At 45.8% G+C, this 18,365-nt stretch overlaps 1 protein-coding gene across 2 annotated transcripts in view; it reads right to left on the bottom strand.

Annotated features, from left to right (window-relative positions):
• Nucleotides 1-11,439: 11,439 nt before the first annotated feature.
• Nucleotides 11,440-18,365, bottom strand: part of lonrf4 (LON peptidase N-terminal domain and ring finger 4) — a 30,347-nt gene continuing 23,421 nt past the window's right edge. Inside the window, exons 10-12 of one of the 2 annotated variants that reach the window (XR_010463920.1) lie at nucleotides 17,686-17,835; nucleotides 13,759-17,461; nucleotides 11,440-13,670 (exon numbers count right to left, since the gene is read on the bottom strand). Coding sequence is in view for 1 of the 2 variants with exons in the window: in XM_029659299.2 (XP_029515159.2) it covers nucleotides 17,312-17,461; nucleotides 17,686-17,835 (300 nt within the window). In the remaining variant the exon portion in view is untranslated. Of the gene's footprint in view, nucleotides 17,462-17,685; nucleotides 17,836-18,365 lie in introns of both variants that reach the window. The other variant, XM_029659299.2, reaches the window with a different exon arrangement.

Here is an 18,365-nt window from a genome sequence, read left to right as displayed (position 1 = left end):
CTCTCTCTCCCGCTCCATCTCTCTCTCTCTCTCTGTCTCTCTCTCTCTCCGTCTCTCTCTCCGTGTCTCTCTCCCGCTCCATCTCTCTCTCTCTCTCTCTCTCTGTCTCTCTCTCTCTCCGTCTCTCTCTCCGTGTCTCTCTCCCGCTCCATCTCTCTCTCCCTCTCCGTCTCTCTCTCCGTCTCTCTCTCCCGCTCCGTCTCTCTCTCCGTCTCTCTCTCCCGCTCCATCTCTCTCTCCGTCTCTCTCTCCCGCTCCATCTCTCTCTCCGTCTCTCTCTCCCGCTCCATCTCTCTCTCCGTCTCTCTCTCCGTCTCTCTCTCCCGCTCCATCTCTCTCTCCGTCTCTCTCTCCCGCTCCATCTCTCTCTCCGTCTCTCTCTCCCGCTCTCTCCCGCTCCGTCTCTCTCTCCGTCTCTCTCTCTGTCTCTCTCTCCGTCTCTCTCTCTCTCCCGCTCCGTCTCTCTCTCATCTCTCTCTCCCGCTCCATCTCTCTCTCTGTCTCTCTCTCCCGCTCCGTCTCTCTCTCCGTCTCTCTCTCCCGCTCCATCTCTCTCTCTCTCTCTCTCTGTCTCTCTCTCTCTCCGTCTCTCTCTCCGTGTCTCTCTCCCGCTCCATCTCTCTGTCTCTCTCTCTCTAACTCTCTCTCCGTCTCTCTCTCCCGCGCCGTCTCTCTCTCTGTCTCTCTCTCCCGCTCCATCTCTCTCTCTGTCTCTCTCTCTCTCTCCGTCTCTCTCTCCGTCTCTCTCTCTCTCCCGCTCCGTCTCTCTCTCTCCGTCTCTCTCTCCGTCTCTCTCTCCGTCTCCATCTCTCTCTCTCTCTCTCTGTCTCTCTCTCTCTCCGTGTCTCTCTCTCCCGCTCCATCTCTCTCTGTCTCTCTCTCTCTCCAACTCTCTCTCCGTCTCTCTCTCCCGCTCCGTCTCTCTCTCCCGCTCCATATCTCTCTCCGTCTCTCTCTCCCGCTCCATCTCTCTCTCCGTCTCTCTCTCCAGCTCCAGCTCTCTCTCCGTCTCTCTCTCTCTCCCGCTCCGTCTCTCTCTCCGTCTCTCTCTCCCGCTCCATCTCTCTCTCCGTCTCTCTCTCCATCTCTCTCTCCCGCTCCATCTCTCTCTCCGTCTCCATCTCTCTCTCCGTCTCTCTCTCCCTCTCCATCTCTCTCTCCGTCTCTCTCTCCCGCTCCATCTCTCTCTCCGTCTCTCTCTCTCTCCATCTCTCTCTCCGTCTCTCTCTCTCTCCCGCTCCGTCTCTCTCTCATCTCTCTCCCGCTCCATCTCTCTCTCTCTCTCTCTCTCTCCCGCTCCGTCTCTCTCTCTCTCTCTCTCTCTCTCTCTGTCTCTCTCTCTCCGTCTCTCTCTCCGTGTCTCTCTCCCGCTCCATCTCTCTCTCTCTCTCTCTCTCTGTCTCTCTCTCTCTCCGTCTCTCTCTCCGTGTCTCTCTCCGCTCCATCTCTCTGTCTCTCTCTCTCTCTCCAATTCTCTCTCCGTCTCTCTCTCTCTCCGTCTCTCTCTCCGTGTCTCTCTCCCGCGCCGTCTCTCTCTCTGTCTCTCTCTCCCGCTCCATCTCTCTCTCTGTCTCTCTCTCTCTCTCCGTCTCTCTCTCCGTCTCTCTCTCTCTCCCGCTCCGTCTCTCTCTCCCGCTCCGTCTCTCTCTCCGTCTCTCTCTCCCGCTCCATCTCTCTCTCTCTCTCTCTGTCTCTCTCTCTCTCCGTCTCTCTCTCTGTGTCTCTCTCCCGCTCCATCTCTCTGTCTCTCTCTCTCTCTCCAACTCCCGCGCCGTCTCTCTCTCCCGCTCCATCTCTCTCTCCCGCTCCATCTCTCTCTCCGTCTCTCTCTCCAGCTCCATCTCTCTCTCCATCTCTCTCTCTCTCCCGCTCCATCTCTCTCTCCGTCTCTCTCTCCCGCCCCATCTCTCTCTCCATCTCTCTCTCCATCTCTCTCTCCATCTCTCTCTCCCGCTCCATCTCTCTCTCTCTCTCCCGCTCTGTCTCTCTCTCCCGCTCCATCTCTCTCTCCGCCTCTCTCTCCCGCTCCATCTCTCTCTCCGTCTCTCTCTCCGTCTCTCTCTCTCCATCTCCGTCTCTCTCTCATCTCTCTCTCCCGCTCCATCTCTCTCTCTGTCTCTCTCTCCCGCTCCGTCTCTCTCTCCCGCTCCGTCTCTCTCTCCGTCTCTCTCTCCCGCTCCATCTCTCTCTCTCTCTCTCTGTCTCTCTCTCTCTCCGTGTCTCTCTCCCGCTCCATCTCTCTGTCTCTCTCTCTCTCTCCAACTCTCTCTCCCGCGCCGTCTCTCTCTCCCGCTCCATCTCTCTGTCTCTCTCTCTCTCTCCGTCTCTCTCCCGCGCCGTCTCTCTCTCCCGCTCCATCTCTCTCTCCGTCTCTCTCTCCAGCTCCATCTCTCTCTCCGTCTCTCTCTCTCTCCCGCTCCATCTCTCTCTCCGTCTCTCTCTCCCGCTCCATCTCTCTCTCCGTCTCCATCTCTCTCTCCGTCTCTCTCTCCCGCTCCATCTCTCTCTCCGTCTCTCTCTCCTGCTCTCTCTCCGTCTCTCTCTCCCGCTCCATCTCTCTCTCCGTCTCTCTCTCCCGCTCCGTCTCTCTCTCATCTCTCTCTCCCGCTCCATCTCTCTCTCTGTCTCTCTCTCCCGATCCGTCTCTCTCTCCCGCTCCGTCTCTCTCTCCGTCTCTCTCTCCCGCTCCATCTCTCTCTCCGTCTCTCTCTCCCGCCCCATCTCTCTCTCCATCTCTCTCTCCATCTCTCTCTCCCGCTCCATCTCTCTCTCTCTCTCCCGCTCTGTCTCTCTCTCCCGCTCCATCTCTCTCTCCGCCTCTCTCTCCCGCTCCATCTCTCTCTCCGTCTCTCTCTCCGTCTCTCTCTCCCGCTCCGTCTCTCTCTCATCTCTCTCTCCCGCTCCATCTCTCTCTCTGTCTCTCTCTCCCGCTCCGTCTCTCTCTCCCGCTCCGTCTCTCTCTCCGTCTCTCTCTCCCGCTCCATCTCTCTCTCTCTCTCTCTCTGTCTCTCTCTCTCTCTCCGTGTCTCTCTCCGCTCCATCTCTCTGTCTCTCTCTCTCTCTCCATCTCTCTCTCCGCGCCGTCTCTCTCTCCCGCTCCATCTCTCTGTCTCTCTCTCTCTCCGTCTCTCTCTCCGCATCTCTCTCTCGTCTCTCTCTCTCCCGCTCCATCTCTCTCTCCGTCTCTCTCTCCAGCTCCATCTCTCTCTCCGTCTCTCTCTCTCTCCGCTCTGTCTCTCTCTCCGTCTCTCTCTCCCGCTCCATCTCTCTCTCCGTCTCTCTCTCCCGCTCCATCTCTCTCTCCGTCTCCATCTCTCTCTCCGTCTCTCTCTCCCGCTCCATCTCTCTCTCCGTCTCTCTCTCCCGCTCCAGCTCTCTCTCCGTCTCTCTCTCCCGCTCCATCTCTCTCTCCGTCTCTCTCTCTCCATCTCTCTCTCCGTCTCTCTCTCTCTCCATCTCTCTCTCCGTCTCTCTCTCTCTCCATCTCTCTCTCCGTCTCTCTCTCTCTCTCCCGCTCCGTCTCTCTCTCATCTCTCTCCCGCTCCATCTCTCTCTCTGTCTCTCTCTCCCGCTCCGTCTCTCTCTCCGTCTCTCTCTCTCTCCATCTCTCTCTCCATCTCTCTCTCTCTCTCTCTCTGTCTCTCTCTCTCTCCGTCTCTCTCTCCGTGTCTCTCTCCCGCTCCATCTCTCTGTCTCTCTCTCTCTCTCCAACTCTCTCTCTGTCTCTCTCTCCCGCGCCGTCTCTCTCTCTCTGTCTCTCTCTCCCGCTCCGTCTCTCTCTCCCGCTCCGTCTCTCTCTCCGTCTCTCTCTCCCGCTCCATCTCTCTCCATCTCTCTGTCTCTCTCTCTCTCTCCAACTCTCTCTCCGTCTCTCTCTCCCGCGCCGTCTCTCTCTCCCGCTCCATCTCTCTCTCCTGCTCCATCTCTCTCTCCGTCTCTCTCTCCAGCTCCATCTCTCTCTCCGTCTCTCTCTCTCTCCCGCTCCGTCTCTCTCTCCGTCTCTCTCTCCGTCTCTCTCTCCGCTCCATCTCTCTGTCTCTCTCTCTCTCTCCGTCTCTCTCTCCGTCTCTCTCTCTCCGCTCCATCTCTCTCTCCGTCTCTCTCTCCCGCTCCATCTCTCTCTCCGTCTCTCTCTCTCTCCCGCTCCATCTCTCTCTCTGTCTCTCTCTCCCGCTCCATCTCTCTCTCCCTGCTCCGTCTCTCTCTCCGTCTCTCTCTCCCGCTCCATCTCTCTCTCTCTCTCTGTCTCTCTCTCTCTCCGTCTCTCTCTCCGTCTCTCTCTCCCGCTCCATCTCTCTCTCTCTCTCTCTGTCTCTCTCTCTCTCCGTCTCTCTCTCCGTGTCTCTCTCCCGCTCCATCTCTCTGTCTCTCTCTCTCTCTCCAACTCTCTCTCCGTCTCTCTCTATCCCCTCCCTTCATTCCTAACTCCGTACCCCTATCTTCCTGTATTAACTTAGTACAAATTGTCTCTCAAAACACTTCACACTTCAAAGACAAAGTTTGTTCATTTTCTAATTGATAATCCTCTCTCCACTTCAAGTTTTCCTCTCACCTATCAGCACTCTGTTCCTATGGTAACTGAGTGGCACATGCGTGTGTGAATGCGTTCGTGCTTGACTGACTCTTTAGTGAAGGACAGACAGTGTAAGAAGTTATTGTCACCCCCTTTTTCCCATTTCGGATTGGCACCGAGGAAATTACATTCAATTTTTTTTGCTTCTGATGATTGGTGGCATTTTGACACTTCCGTGAGTCCTGCTATAATCACATGGTAATAGTTCTCTCTCATCTCCATCAGACACGGACTCCTACACACATGCATGCAAGCATGCAAGAAAACACACACACACACACACACTGTATTCTTTTCATTGGTGTAGTTCTACATTTAAGGAAGTTGTATCAAAACATTCCACAGGGGGCCATGTTGCTACTATCATTCCTCTTCTCTCCTTCCCCTTCTGTCATTCCTCTTCTCTCCTTCCCCTTCTGTCATTCCTCTTCTCTCCTTCCCCTTCTGTCATTCCTCTTCTCTCCTGCCCCTTCTGTCATTCCTCTTCTCTCCTTCCCCTTCTATCATTCCTCTTCTCTCCTTCCCCTTTTGAGAAGAAGAGATGAAACTGGTCATCCTACTGTACCGCTGTGGCCTTTTCTCATGTCTAGTGCATCATTCATGCTGTTACTATAGTAACATAACTGGTGCCATGGGATGGTGGGTCACAGATGCTTAGCGTTGGGGCCTTTGCCTCTAGATGTGTTTGGAATGGCAGAGTCGATATTCACGTAATAATAAGGAATTCCCCTCGATCACGGCCACACGTTGGGGAAAACAAACATTATTTACAATTGACCCCCACTGTAAAAAGGCCAACTTCTTTGTCAATGTTTTGTTATACAGAAATAACAACATGCTGAAAAGCTGCTGTGCTGTTCAATGTACATGTAACCGGGTATAAAAAATGACCTTCGGTTGGTCAGGTAGCGAAATAGATGCTGCGAAAAGAGCCCTGTGGCTTTGTGGGTAATGTGTGGACCCGATGTCCAAGTAGGTTACAGGTTGCTTTGTGTGTAGAAAACATTTCATCATGGGTAAGACATTTAACTTGTTTAGTATAGTCTGTTTGGAACTCCACTCACTACTTGTAGCTGTGTAGTCCGTTTGTTTATGTCGTTGGTCTTGGCTAGCTTAATGTTCTGGTTGGTAGCTAACTAGCACTCACTGACTGAGTGCTAGCACCGTCATGAAAAGAGGCATGAGGGAAGCCACAATGTTATGTTTATATAAGTGGTGAGAACGATAGGGAGCAGACAATGTTATGTTTATATAAGTAGTGAGAACGATAGGGAGCAGGCAATGTTATGTTTATATAAGTAGTGAGAACGATAGGGAGCAGACAATGTTATGTTTCTATAAGTAGTGAGAACGATGGGGAGCAGACAATGTTATGTTTTTATAAGTAGTGAGAACGATAGGGAGCAGACAATGTTATGTTTCTATAAGTAGTGAGAACGATAGGGAGCAGACAATGTTATGTTTATATAAGTAGTGAGAACGATAGGGAGCAGACAATGTTATGTTTTTATAAGTAGTGAGAACGATAGGGAGCAGGCAATGTTATGTTTCTATAAGTAGTGAGAACGATAGGGAGCAGACAATGTTATGTTTCTATAAGTAGTGAGAACGATGGGGAGCAGACAATGTTATGTTTCTATAAGTAGTGAGAACGATAGGGAGCAGACAATGTTATGTTTCTATAAGTAGTGAGAACGATGGGGAGCAGACAATGTTATGTTTCTATAAGTAGTGAGAACGATGGGGAGCAGACAATGTTATGTTTCTATAAGTAGTGAGAACGATGGGGAGCAGACAATGTTATGTTTCTATAAGTAGTGAGAACGATAGGGAGCAGACAATGTTATGTTTCTATAAGTAGTGAGAACGATAGGGAGCAGACAATGTTATGTTTTTATAAGTAGTGAGAACGATGGGGAGCAGACAATGTTATGTTTCTATAAGTAGTGAGAACGATGGGGAGCAGACAATGTTATGTTTCTATAAGTAGTGAGAACGATAGGGAGCAGACAATGTTATGTTTCTATAAGTAGTGAGAACGATAGGGAGCAGACAATGTTATGTTTCTATAAGTAGTGAGAACGATAGGGAGCAGACAATGTTATGTTTCTATAAGTAGTGAGAACGATGGGGAGCAGACAATGTTATGTTTCTATAAGTAGTGAGAACGATAGGGAGCAGACAATGTTATGTTTCTATAAGTAGTGAGAACGATGGGGAGCAGACAATGTTATGTTTCTATAAGTAGTGAGAACGATGGGGAGCAGACAATGTTATGTTTCTATAAGTAGTGAGAACGATGGGGAGCAGACAATGTTATGTTTCTATAAGTAGTGAGAACGATAGGGAGCAGACAATGTTATGTTTATATAAGTAGTGAGAACGATAGGGAGCAGACAATGTTATGTTTCTATAAGTAGTGAGAACGATAGGGAGCAGACAATGTTATGTTTATATAAGTAGTGAGAACGATGGGGAGCAGACAATGTTATGTTTCTATAAGTAGTGAGAACGGTAGGGAGCAGACAATGTTATGTTTCTATAAGTAGTGAGAACGATGGGGAGCAGGCAATGTTATGTTTCTATAAGTAGTGAGAACGATGGGGAGCAGACAATGTTATGTTTATATAAGTAGTGAGAACGATAGGGAGCAGACAATGTTATGTTTCTATAAGTAGTGAGAACGATGGGGAGCAGACAATGTTATGTTTCTATAAGTAGTGAGAACGATAGGGAGCAGGCAATGTTATGTTTCTATAAGTAGTGAGAACGATGGGGAGCAGACAATGTTATGTTTATATAAGTAGTGAGAACGATAGGGAGCAGACAATGTTATGTTTCTATAAGTAGTGAGAACGATAGGGAGCAGACAATGTTATGTTTCTATAAGTAGTGAGAACGATAGGGAGCAGGCAATGTTATGTTTATATAAGTAGTGAGAACGATAGGGAGCAGACAATGTTATGTTTCTATAAGTAGTGAGAACGATGGGGAGCAGGCAATGTTTTGTTTCTATAAGTAGTGAGAACGATAGGGAGCAGGCAATGTTATGTTTCTATAAGTAGTGAGAACGATAGGGAGCAGGCAATGTTATGTTTCTATAAGTAGTGAGAACGATAGGGAGCAGACAATGTTATGTTTCTATAAGTAGTGAGAACGATGGGGAGCAGACAATGTTATGTTTCTATAAGTAGTGAGAACGATAGGGAGCAGACAATGTTATGTTTCTATAAGTAGTGAGAACGATAGGGAGCAGACAATGTTATGTTTATATAAGTAGTGAGAACGATGGGGAGCAGACAATGTTATGTTTATATAAGTAGTGAGAACGATAGGGAGCAGACAATGTTATGTTTCTATAAGTAGTGAGAACGATAGGGAGCAGACAATGTTATGTTTCTATAAGTAGTGAGAACGATAGGGAGCAGACAATGTTATGTTTATATAAGTAGTGAGAACGATAGGGAGCAGACAATGTTATGTTTCTATAAGTAGTGAGAACGATAGGGAGCAGACAATGTTATGTTTATATAAGTAGTGAGAACGATGGGGAGCAGGCAATGTTATGTTTCTATAAGTAGTGAGAACGATAGGGAGCAGACAATGTTATGTTTATATAAGTAGTGAGAACGATAGGGAGCAGACAATGTTATGTTTCTATAAGTAGTGAGAACGATAGGGAGCAGACAATGTTATGTTTCTATAAGTAGTGAGAACGATGGGGAGCAGACAATGTTATGTTTATATAAGTAGTGAGAACGATAGGGAATGTTGAAAAGTTATCTTTAGACATGTACTTTTCTTAAATGTACTTTTGTAATTGATTAAAACAAGGAGACAAGAAAATTGTGTTTGAGCCAATGGAGTAAACTAGTGATCTAGGTAACCACAGGTTGTTTTCCCCACAGGCATGCGGACCGCGACGTTCTATCTAATACCAATTGGAACTGCCCAGAAAGCTCTTAAGGCAATAATATACTGACATTCTCCCCTTCACACTGGTAGTATTATTATGTTGAAATACTGTAAATTAAATGGTTATAGTTATACTCACACACACTCACAAACGCATGTGCTAAACACACACAGACTCACACAATATAGAATTGTTTTAATCAGCTTGCCTTCAGTTTTCTGTGATGCAACATGAGCTGCAGTACAGTTTGGTTTGGCTTTTCATTAAATCTCTTGAATAGAGCTCGCAAGTTTGTAGTCCTAAAACCGGAAATGAGTAACATCTGGTTCGTTCAGCCATTCCTATGGGGAAGGAAGGCTGAAAACAAGGTTTACACAGGCTCAGGAGATCTTTGTTCTAGAAGATCATAGCAGTCAGGGAAAACTTTAGGAATTTTGAAGCCTTTGTGCTTTATGTTATTTTGTTCCATTCAATGTTATCTGATGAATATGATCTCAAAGAACAAGACATAGGGTCTCCTAAGCCTTTGTGTTTACCACAGACCTTACTTTATACAAAAACTACATTTTCCCATAGGCTTTGTCCAACCAACCATGGCAGAGTTAGTGAGTACAAAAAGACGCCATTACTACTGCTCTCTACACAACAGCTGTTCTCTTCAACAGGGATTCCCTCAACTTCCTGTTCCATAGAAGAACTCCAGGTGTCCATCCGAAGCTACACACTGACCCCTGGTGGATGCTTTGGTCATTACATATGTATACATTTTAGAGACTTTCTAGTAAACTCAGCAGAATAAGAAACATCCTCTCACTGTTAACTGTGTTTATTTTCAGCAAACTTAACATGTGGAAATATTTGTATGAACATAACAAAAGATTGAACAACTGAGACATAAACTGAACAAGTTCCACAGACATGTGACTAACAGAAATGGAATAATGTGTCCCTGAACAAAGGGAGGGTCAAAATCAAAAGTAACAGTCCGTATCTGGTGTGGCCACCAGCTGCATTAAGTACTGCAGTTCATCTCCTCCTCATGTACTGCACCAGATTTGTCAGTTCTTGCTGTGAGATGTTACCCCACTCTTCCACCAAGGCACCTGCAAGTTCCCGGACATTTCTGGGGGGAATGGCCCTAGCCCTTATCCTCCGATCCAACAGATCCCAGACGTGCTCAATGGAATTGAGATCTGGGATCTTCACTGGCCATGGCAGAACACTGACATTCCTGTCTTGCAAGAAATCACGCACAGAACGAGCAGTATGGCTGGTGGCATTGTCATGCTAGGAGGGTCATGTCAGGATGAGCCTGCAGGAAGGGTACCACATGAGGGAGGAGGAATCTGCCTGCAATGAGCTCAGTCCAATGATGCTGTGACACACCGCCCCAGACCATGACGGACCCTCCACCTCCAAATCGATCCCGCTCCAGAGTACAGGCCTCAGTGTAACGCTCATTCCTTCGACGATAAACGCAAATCCGACCATCACCCCTGGTGAGACAAAACTGCGACTCGTCAGTGAAGAACACTTTTTGCCAGTCCTGTCTGGTACAGCACCGTTGGGTTTGTGCCCATAGGCTTATAGAACAGGTCTACATGCCCTCATTCCAGCCTCTCTCAGCCTATTGCAGACAGTCTGAGCACTGATGGAGGGATTGTGCGTTCCTGGTGTAACTCGGGCAGTTGTTGTTGCCATCCTGTACCTGTCCCGTGGAATGTTTGGATGTACCGATCCTGTGCAGGTGTTGTTACACGTGGTCTGCCAGTGTGAGGATGATCAGCTGTCGTCCTGTCTGCCTGTAGCGCTGTCTTAGGTGTCTTAGGTGTCTCACAGTACAGACATTGCAAATTATTGCCTCCTTCCTCCTCTGGCCTCCTTGCAGTTCACGCAGATGAGTAGGGACCCTGGGCATCTTTCTATAGGTGTTTTTCCGAGTCAGTAGAAAGGCCTCTTTAGTGTCCTAAGTTCATACCTGTGACCTTAATTGCCTACCGTCTGTACGCTGTTAATGTGTTAACGACTGTTCCATGTTCATTAATTGTTTATGGTTCATTGAACAAGCATGGGAAACAGTGTTTAAGCCCTTTACAATGAAAATCTGTGAAGTTATTTGGATTTTTACAAATTATCTTTGAAAGACAGGGTCCTGAAGAAGGGACGTTTCTTTTTTTGCTGAGTTTTTAACATGCATATGCGTGGTCCCAGGAATTGAACCCACTATCATAGCGTTGCAAGCACCATGCTCTACCAATTGAGCTACAGAGGTTATACACTGGAGTGCACAAAACATTAAGAACACCGTCCTGGTATTGAGTTTCCCACCCTTCCCCCTTTTGCCCTCAGATTAGAACAGCCTCTATTCATCAGAGAATGGACTCTACAAGGTGTCGAACACGTTCCACAGGGATTCTGGCCCATGTTGACTCCAATGCTTCCCACAGTTGTGTCAACTTGGCTGGATATCCTTGGGTGGTGAACCGTTCTTGATACACACAGGAAACTGTTGAGTGGGATAACCCAGCAGCGTTGCAGTTCTTGACACTCTCAAACCAGCGTGCATGGCACCTACAACCATACCCCGTTTAAAAGGCACTTACATTTTTGGTCTTACCGATTCACATTCTGGCACACACACACACACACACACACACAATCCATGTCTCAATTGTCTCAAGGCTTAAAAATCCTTCTTTAACGTGTCTCCTCCCCTTCAGCTACACTGATTGAAGGGGATTTAACAAGTGACATGATGATGGACTTACTTGACTTAAGCCGTTGGCTCCTATCAGGAGCACAGGCCATTGCCCAATTGATGCCTCTTAACCATTTCTGCCAGGGTGTCTCTCCTCCAAGGGTAACATACAATTACCAATCATAAAAATCAACATGTCATTCAATTAAACAATTAATCAATCAAATTAAACAACAAATAAAAAAACATACCTTCATTTTGAATAACTTTATTTATAATATTAACATTTGAAAAGTCATCATCCAGGGATAATGGAAGCAAATAAATCATTCAGGTATTTTATGATGATTCATCATCGGTTGCCAGGGGGCTTGTACACAACAGAGCAGTGGGTTATCAACATCAACTGTTTAGACAGTGGTCTAGCAGGCTAGAATGGCTTCCATGGCCAATACCTTTCTCTACCATTTAATGTCTATATATCACATTAGATAAAGAACTACACTGGCCAGAGAAGAAACACAAACCTCTGAAATCTCTGGTGATGACTACAGTGTCCATATGCACTCTCAAATAATCATTGGTTCTGATCCAATATCCACACTAATGTGCTAGCTACTTAGCATGAAGCAACGTAGTGTGGAACAGAAGCCAAAACACCTGTCTGTGTGCACATACACCACTGAACGTTAAATATTAAATTAAAAGGGATCAGAAGAAACTGAACATGCATATCTATTGTACTGTGAAAAATAGAGGCCGACCTCTCCAATAAGGAGTCAACTGTAATCAATTTACACTCAATTGTTGACAGTAAAGTCTGGTTCCTGAATAAAGCCCTGATACATGAGAACAGATAGCGAACAGGAAGTCATAATCAACTATGAGGATAAACAACGTAGACTATTAACGGTTCCAGATCAAAGTCTCTTCTTGTTGAATCAGTTAGTGGAATTCAAGATGGGTTCCTGATCAAAGTCTCTTCTTGTTGAATCAGTTAGGGGAATTCAAGATGGGTTCCTGATCAAAGTCTCTTCTTGTTGAATCAGTTAGGGGAATTCAAGATGGGTTCCTGATCAAAGTCTCTTCTTGTTGAATCAGTTAGGGGAATTCAAGATGGCCGAAGTGTAAAGTGATCAATGTTTTTATGATCGGAACTCAAGTTATTTTTGTTTCCATGTCTGACAGCCACTGATCTGTAGTAATCCAGTCAAATATGCACATTTGGGTGGGTTCTAGGCCTACATTGGACCTCATGGACGTTGCTGTATTGCATGTTTTCAGAAAGCTGGTGTGTAGGTCAGAACCTGTTGGCTCTAAGGTTCTGTGTGGGTAGTGATCTGTACAGTACATTCGGAAATATTTAGACACCTTGACTTTTCCACATTTTGTTATGTTACAGCCTTATTCTAAAAATGTTTGTTTTTTAAACACATCCTCAATCTGCACACAATACCCCATAATGACAAAGCAAAAACACGTTTTTAAAGTTTTTTCAAATGTATTACAAATAAAAAACAGAAATACATTATTTACATAAATATTCAGACCCTTTGCTATGAGACTCGAAATTGAGCTCAGGTACATCCTGTTTCCATTGATCATCCTTGAGATGTTTCTACAACTTGATTGGTGTCCACCTGTGGTAAATTAAATTGATTGGACATGATTTGGAAAGGCACACACCTGTCTATAGAAAGGTCCCACAGTTGACAGCGCATGTCAGAGCAAAAAGCAAGCCATGAGTTCGAAGGAATTGTCCGAGTTCCAAGACAGGTATGTGTCGAGGCACAGATCTGGGGAAGGGGAAGGGTACCAAAACATTTCTGCAGCATTGAATGTCCCCAAGAACACAGTGGCCTCCATCATTCTTAAATGGAAGAAGTTTGGAACCACCAAGACTCTTCCTAGAGCTGGCCGCCCAGGCAAACTGAGAAATCGGGGGAGACGGGTCTTGGTCAGGGAGATGACCAAGAAGCCGATGGTCACTCTGGCAGAGTTCTAGAGTTAGTCTGTGGAGATGGGAGAAGCTTCCAGAAGGACAACCATTTCTGCAGCATTCCACCAATCAGGCCTTTATGGTAGTGACCAGAAAGAAGCCACTCCTCAGTAAAAGGAACATGACAGCACGCTTGGAGTTTGCCACAATTTACCTGAAGACTCTCAGACCATGAGAAACAAGATTCTCTGGTCTGATGAAATCAAGATTGAACTATTTGGCCTGAATGCCTGTTACGCGGAGTGGAACCCAAGAGCAGACTCAAACGAGGAGACGGGGATGAGGTAACCAAGGTATTTATTGAAACACAGGGGGAGATGGAGTGCAAGTCAGGCTCGGGCGGGTAGCTGGAAACCAGGTGCGGAGGTTGAGGCTGGAGCCTCAGGGGAATCCAAGGGAGTAGTAGAGTGGGGAATCCAGGACAGAGTAGCAGGATTACGAGACGTGGGAATGGAGACAGGGACCAGAGTCAGAGCAGGCAGAACTGTAGCGGAAAGGAAAACAGCGTCAGGCAAGGAAAACAGGCATAACAGGATCTGAATAGTAACAAACGGCTAGAACTGTAGACTGACTGAGCAGAGACTACGATCTAGCAGCGTGGAAGTGGCAGGGCTGAGTATTTGTAGAGGTCTTGATTATGGAACAGGTTGCAGCTGGTGGGGATTTGCTCTGACTCCAGCACACCTGTCTCTGCCCACACAATCACACACACATAAGGAGAGGGAGCGAGTACTGGGGGAGTAGTGTCTACTGCCCAACAAAGCATCAACTTGTTTGTGATGTCAGAGAGAGGACTGCTATCTAAAGACTGTTTACATACAGTACATACATATGCCTGTGGACACGTGTACTAAACACATACAGTTGAAGTCAGAAGTTTACATACGCTTTAGGTTGGAGTCATAAAAACTTGTTTTTCAACCACTCCACAAATTTCTTGTTAACCAACTATAGTTTTGGCAAGTCGGTTAGGACGTCTACTTTGTGCATGACACAAGTACTTTTTCCAATATTGTTTAGAGAGATTATTTCACTTAAAATTCACTGTATCACAATTCCACTGGGTCAGAAGTTCATATACACTAAGTTCACTGTGCCTTTAAACAGCTTGTATGATGTTATGGCTTTAGAAGCTTCTGATAGGCTAATTGACATCATTTCAGTCAATTGGAGGTGTACCTGTGGATGTATTTCAAGGCCTACCTTCAAACTCAGTGCCTCTTTGCTTGACATCATGGGAAAATCAAAAGAAATCAGCCAATACCTCAGAATTGTTTTTGTTGACCTCCACAAGTCTGGTTCATCCTTGGGAGCAATTTCAAAACGCCTGAAGGTACCACGTTCATCTGTACAAACAATAGTACGCAAGTATAAACACCATGGGACCACGCAGTTGTCATACTGCTCAGGAAGGAGACACGTTCTGTCTCCTAGAGATGAACGTACTTTGGTGCGAAAAGTGCAAATCAATCCCAGAACAGCAAAGGACCTTGTGGATATGCTAGAGGAAACAGGTACGAAAGTATCTATATCCAATATCCATAGTAAAACGAGTCCTATATCGACATAATCTGAATTACCGCTCAGCGAGGAAGAAGCCACTGCTCCAAAACCGCCATAAATGGCCAATGGACAATGGACAATGGTTTGCAACTGCACATGGGGACAAAGATCATACTTTTTGGAGAAATGTCCTCTGGTCTGGTGAAACAAAAATAGAACTGTTTGGCCATAATGACCATCGTTATGTTTGGAGGAAAAAGGGGGGTGGCTTGCAAGCCGAAGAACCCCATCCCAACTGTGAAGCACAGGGGGTGGCAGCATCATGTTTTGGGGGTGCTTTGCTGCAGGAGGTACTGGTGCACTTCACAAAATAGATGGCATCATGAGGTAGGACAATTATGTGGATATATTGCTTGGTTGCAAATGGGTCTTCCAAATGGACAACGACCGCAAGTATATTTTCAAAGTTGTGGCAAAATGGCTTAAGAACAACAAAGTCAAGGTATTGGAGTGGCCATCACAAAACCCTGACCTCAATCCCGTAGAACATTTGTGGGCAGAACTGAAAAAGCATGTGCGAGCAAGGAGGCCTACAAACCTGACTCAGTTACACCAGCTCTGTCAGGAGGAATGGGCCAGAATTCACCCAACTTATTTTGGGAAGCTTGTGGAAGGCTATCCGAAACATTTGGCACAAGTTAAACAATTTAAAGGCAATGCTACCAAATATTAATTGAGGGTATGTAAAATTCTGACCCACTGGGAATGTGATGAAATAAATAAAAGCTGAAATAAGTTATTCTCTCTACTATTATTCTGACATTTCACATTCTTAAAATAAACTGGTGATCCTAACTGACCTAAAACAGGGAATTTTTACAATGATTAAATGTCAGGAATTGTGAAAAACTGAGTTTAAATGCATTTGACCAAGGTGTATGTAAAGTTCCTCTTTCCACCTCCATCTCGTCTCTCTTATTTAACACCTGGGGTTGCATCCCAAATAGCACCCTATTACCTATATAGTGCGCTACTTTCCACCAGAGTCCTATAGAGGCCCTGGTCAAATGTAGTGCACTATGAAGGGAATAAGGTGCCAATTTGGGATGTGGCCTGTTCAATACATCTTCATCAACACTACAGAGACAGAAGTCAGCCAATAGCAGCTTTTAATTCACATTACGATTTTCACCCAGGCAGGTGCCTTTGTCTGTTTCGATGTTTCATAATAGATCATTATTGCAATAGCACACTAATATTACATCCTATTCAATATTGGTAACGATGCTTCATTGCAGGAAATATATAGTAACGGAAATAGCAATTATACTAGTGCTAGTAATAAAATAAAGAATTGATGATCCTAATTTAGTGGCCGATTGTTAGATACCAAATGGCTGCTCATTGTGTTCGTCACAATATGGGAGCTTGCCAAGGTTTAACCCCAAAAAAAGACGACATGATTATTCTGAACTATCCATAACATTAACCCAAACTCTTTAATAGCATACTGTGCATTATCCAGGAAATCAAGTTGTTTTCAGCTCTGTAAGACTGAGCGATCTCTGCGTCACTCTCTCTATCCCGCTATCATCTCATCTCTCCTTTAATAGCATTTCATCAAGCACTTTAGAGCCATAGGAGTCAGACTAATCAGATCATCTGATTATGACATGGCTGATTACATCATGAGTGCAGGTCAGTTGCCATGACGAAAGGCAGTGTTCTTTATGCTTGGCTGATAGGGAAACAGGAGTGAGAACAGGGACACCTAGTGGTTGTCTGAGACATTAACACCAGGTTTACATCCTTTGGCATGAATAAGAACAGATTGAGTTGAACCCTCTACTGCAGGGGGTCAAACTAATTTTGCCCTGGGGGCTGCATTTGGTTTTCAATGAGTTACAGAGAGCTGCAATGAATATTGATTATTTCCTCACCGTTAAAATTTGCAAGAGAAAGTCCTCTATCCATCGTTTTGGGAATTTACGATACTCCCTTTTAAACATTTATTTTACCTTTATTTAACTAGGCAAGTCAGTTAAGAACAAATTCTTATTTTCAATGACGGCCTAGGAACAGTGGGTTAACTGCCTGTTCAGGGGAAGAACGACAGATTTGTACCTTGTCAGCTCGGGAGTGTGAACTTGCAAGCTTCCGGTTACTAGTCCAACGCTCTAACCACTAGGCTACGCTGCCCCTGACTGTCTAGCTTTAATTTAGGCAATTATTAGCGAGCTGGACAGTCAAGACATAGTATATGGACAGTCAAAACATAGTATATAGTCATTTGAAAGTATATTGAGTTAGTTTTCTCCAAAAAACAAAAACTCCTCTCTTTCACCAGCAAATCAATATGGTATTTATGTAAGTGATAAAATAATCTCTTTCTGCTTGTGTGTGTGTGTGTGTGTGTGTGTGTGTGTGTGTGTGTGTGTGTGTGTGTGTGTGTGTGTGTGTGTGTGTAATATATTAGTGGATGTGTGTTTGTGTGTATTTCTGTATTGTGTATGGTTCATATTATCCGGTCTGTAGAGATTCTCCTCTGTGTAGGGTACTGGATTGGCATCAGAAACCAAGTATCACTGTATCCCTCTATCTCCTTCATACTCCTCCTCTTCTCTAGCTCTGGGAGAAGTACTCCAGAACGATGCGCAGGTGTCCCAGGCGATCTTTGAGGGAGGGCAGAGACAGCACAGTGGTCTGGTAGGCAGGGTCCAGCTGGAGAACTGACAACAACCACCAACACCAAGCTGGACCGTTATTGGAGGCCTGAGGGAGAGAGACAGGGAGAGAAGGGACATTGAGAGACAGAGAGAGAAGGGACATTGAGAGACAGGGAGAGAAGGGACATTGAGAGACAGAGAGAGAAGGGACATTGAGAGACAGAGAGAGAAGGGACATTGAGAGACAGAGAGATGATATTAGACACTAGATAAGTACTGGTCTGGGAGTGGTAGGTGATAGGCACGGTCTGTCTGTAAGTGTGTGTGTACCTGTATGTTGTCGTCCTTGTCAGGCATGGTTCCATACTGTCTGCTGATCTGTTCTCTGAGGCGTGTGTTGAGGCGTGTGTACCAGTCCTGGGCCTGCTCATACACACTGTCATGGAGGCTCTGCAACAGCTCCAACTCTGACCCCTCAGCCTAGGAACATAGGAGGATATTCTCTATGAAAAATACACACAGTACAACTGATTCTGTTCACACCTTTAAAAAAAGAAACAAACTGTCTTTAGTCTTTACTTGATTCATCTCTCTCACACATGGACCTGCCTATCACCTTACCCCTTCCAGACCAGAACTCACTTATTGTCTAATATTCTGTCTCTCTCACACATGGACCTGTCTATCACCTACCCCTTCCAGACCAGAACTCACTTATTGTCTAATATTCTGTCTCTCTCACACATGGACCTGCCTATCACCTTACCCCTTCCAGACCAGAACTCACTTATTGTCTAATATTCTCTCGCTCTCACACATGGACCTTGTCTATCACCTACCCCTTCCAGACCAGAACTCACTTATTGTCTAATATTCTCTCTCTCTTTCACATGGACCTGCCTATCACCTACCCCTTCCAGACCAGAACTCACTTATTGTCTAATGTTTAGTCATATATTCTCTCTCTCTTTCACATGGACCTGTCTATCACCTACCCCTTCCAGACCAGA

This window comes from Oncorhynchus nerka, linkage group LG5, assembly GCF_034236695.1.
Source record: "Oncorhynchus nerka isolate Pitt River linkage group LG5, Oner_Uvic_2.0, whole genome shotgun sequence".
In the NCBI taxonomy this organism is placed as follows: domain Eukaryota; kingdom Metazoa; phylum Chordata; class Actinopteri; order Salmoniformes; family Salmonidae; genus Oncorhynchus; species Oncorhynchus nerka.
This window is presented reverse-complemented; position numbering and strand designations above follow the sequence as displayed.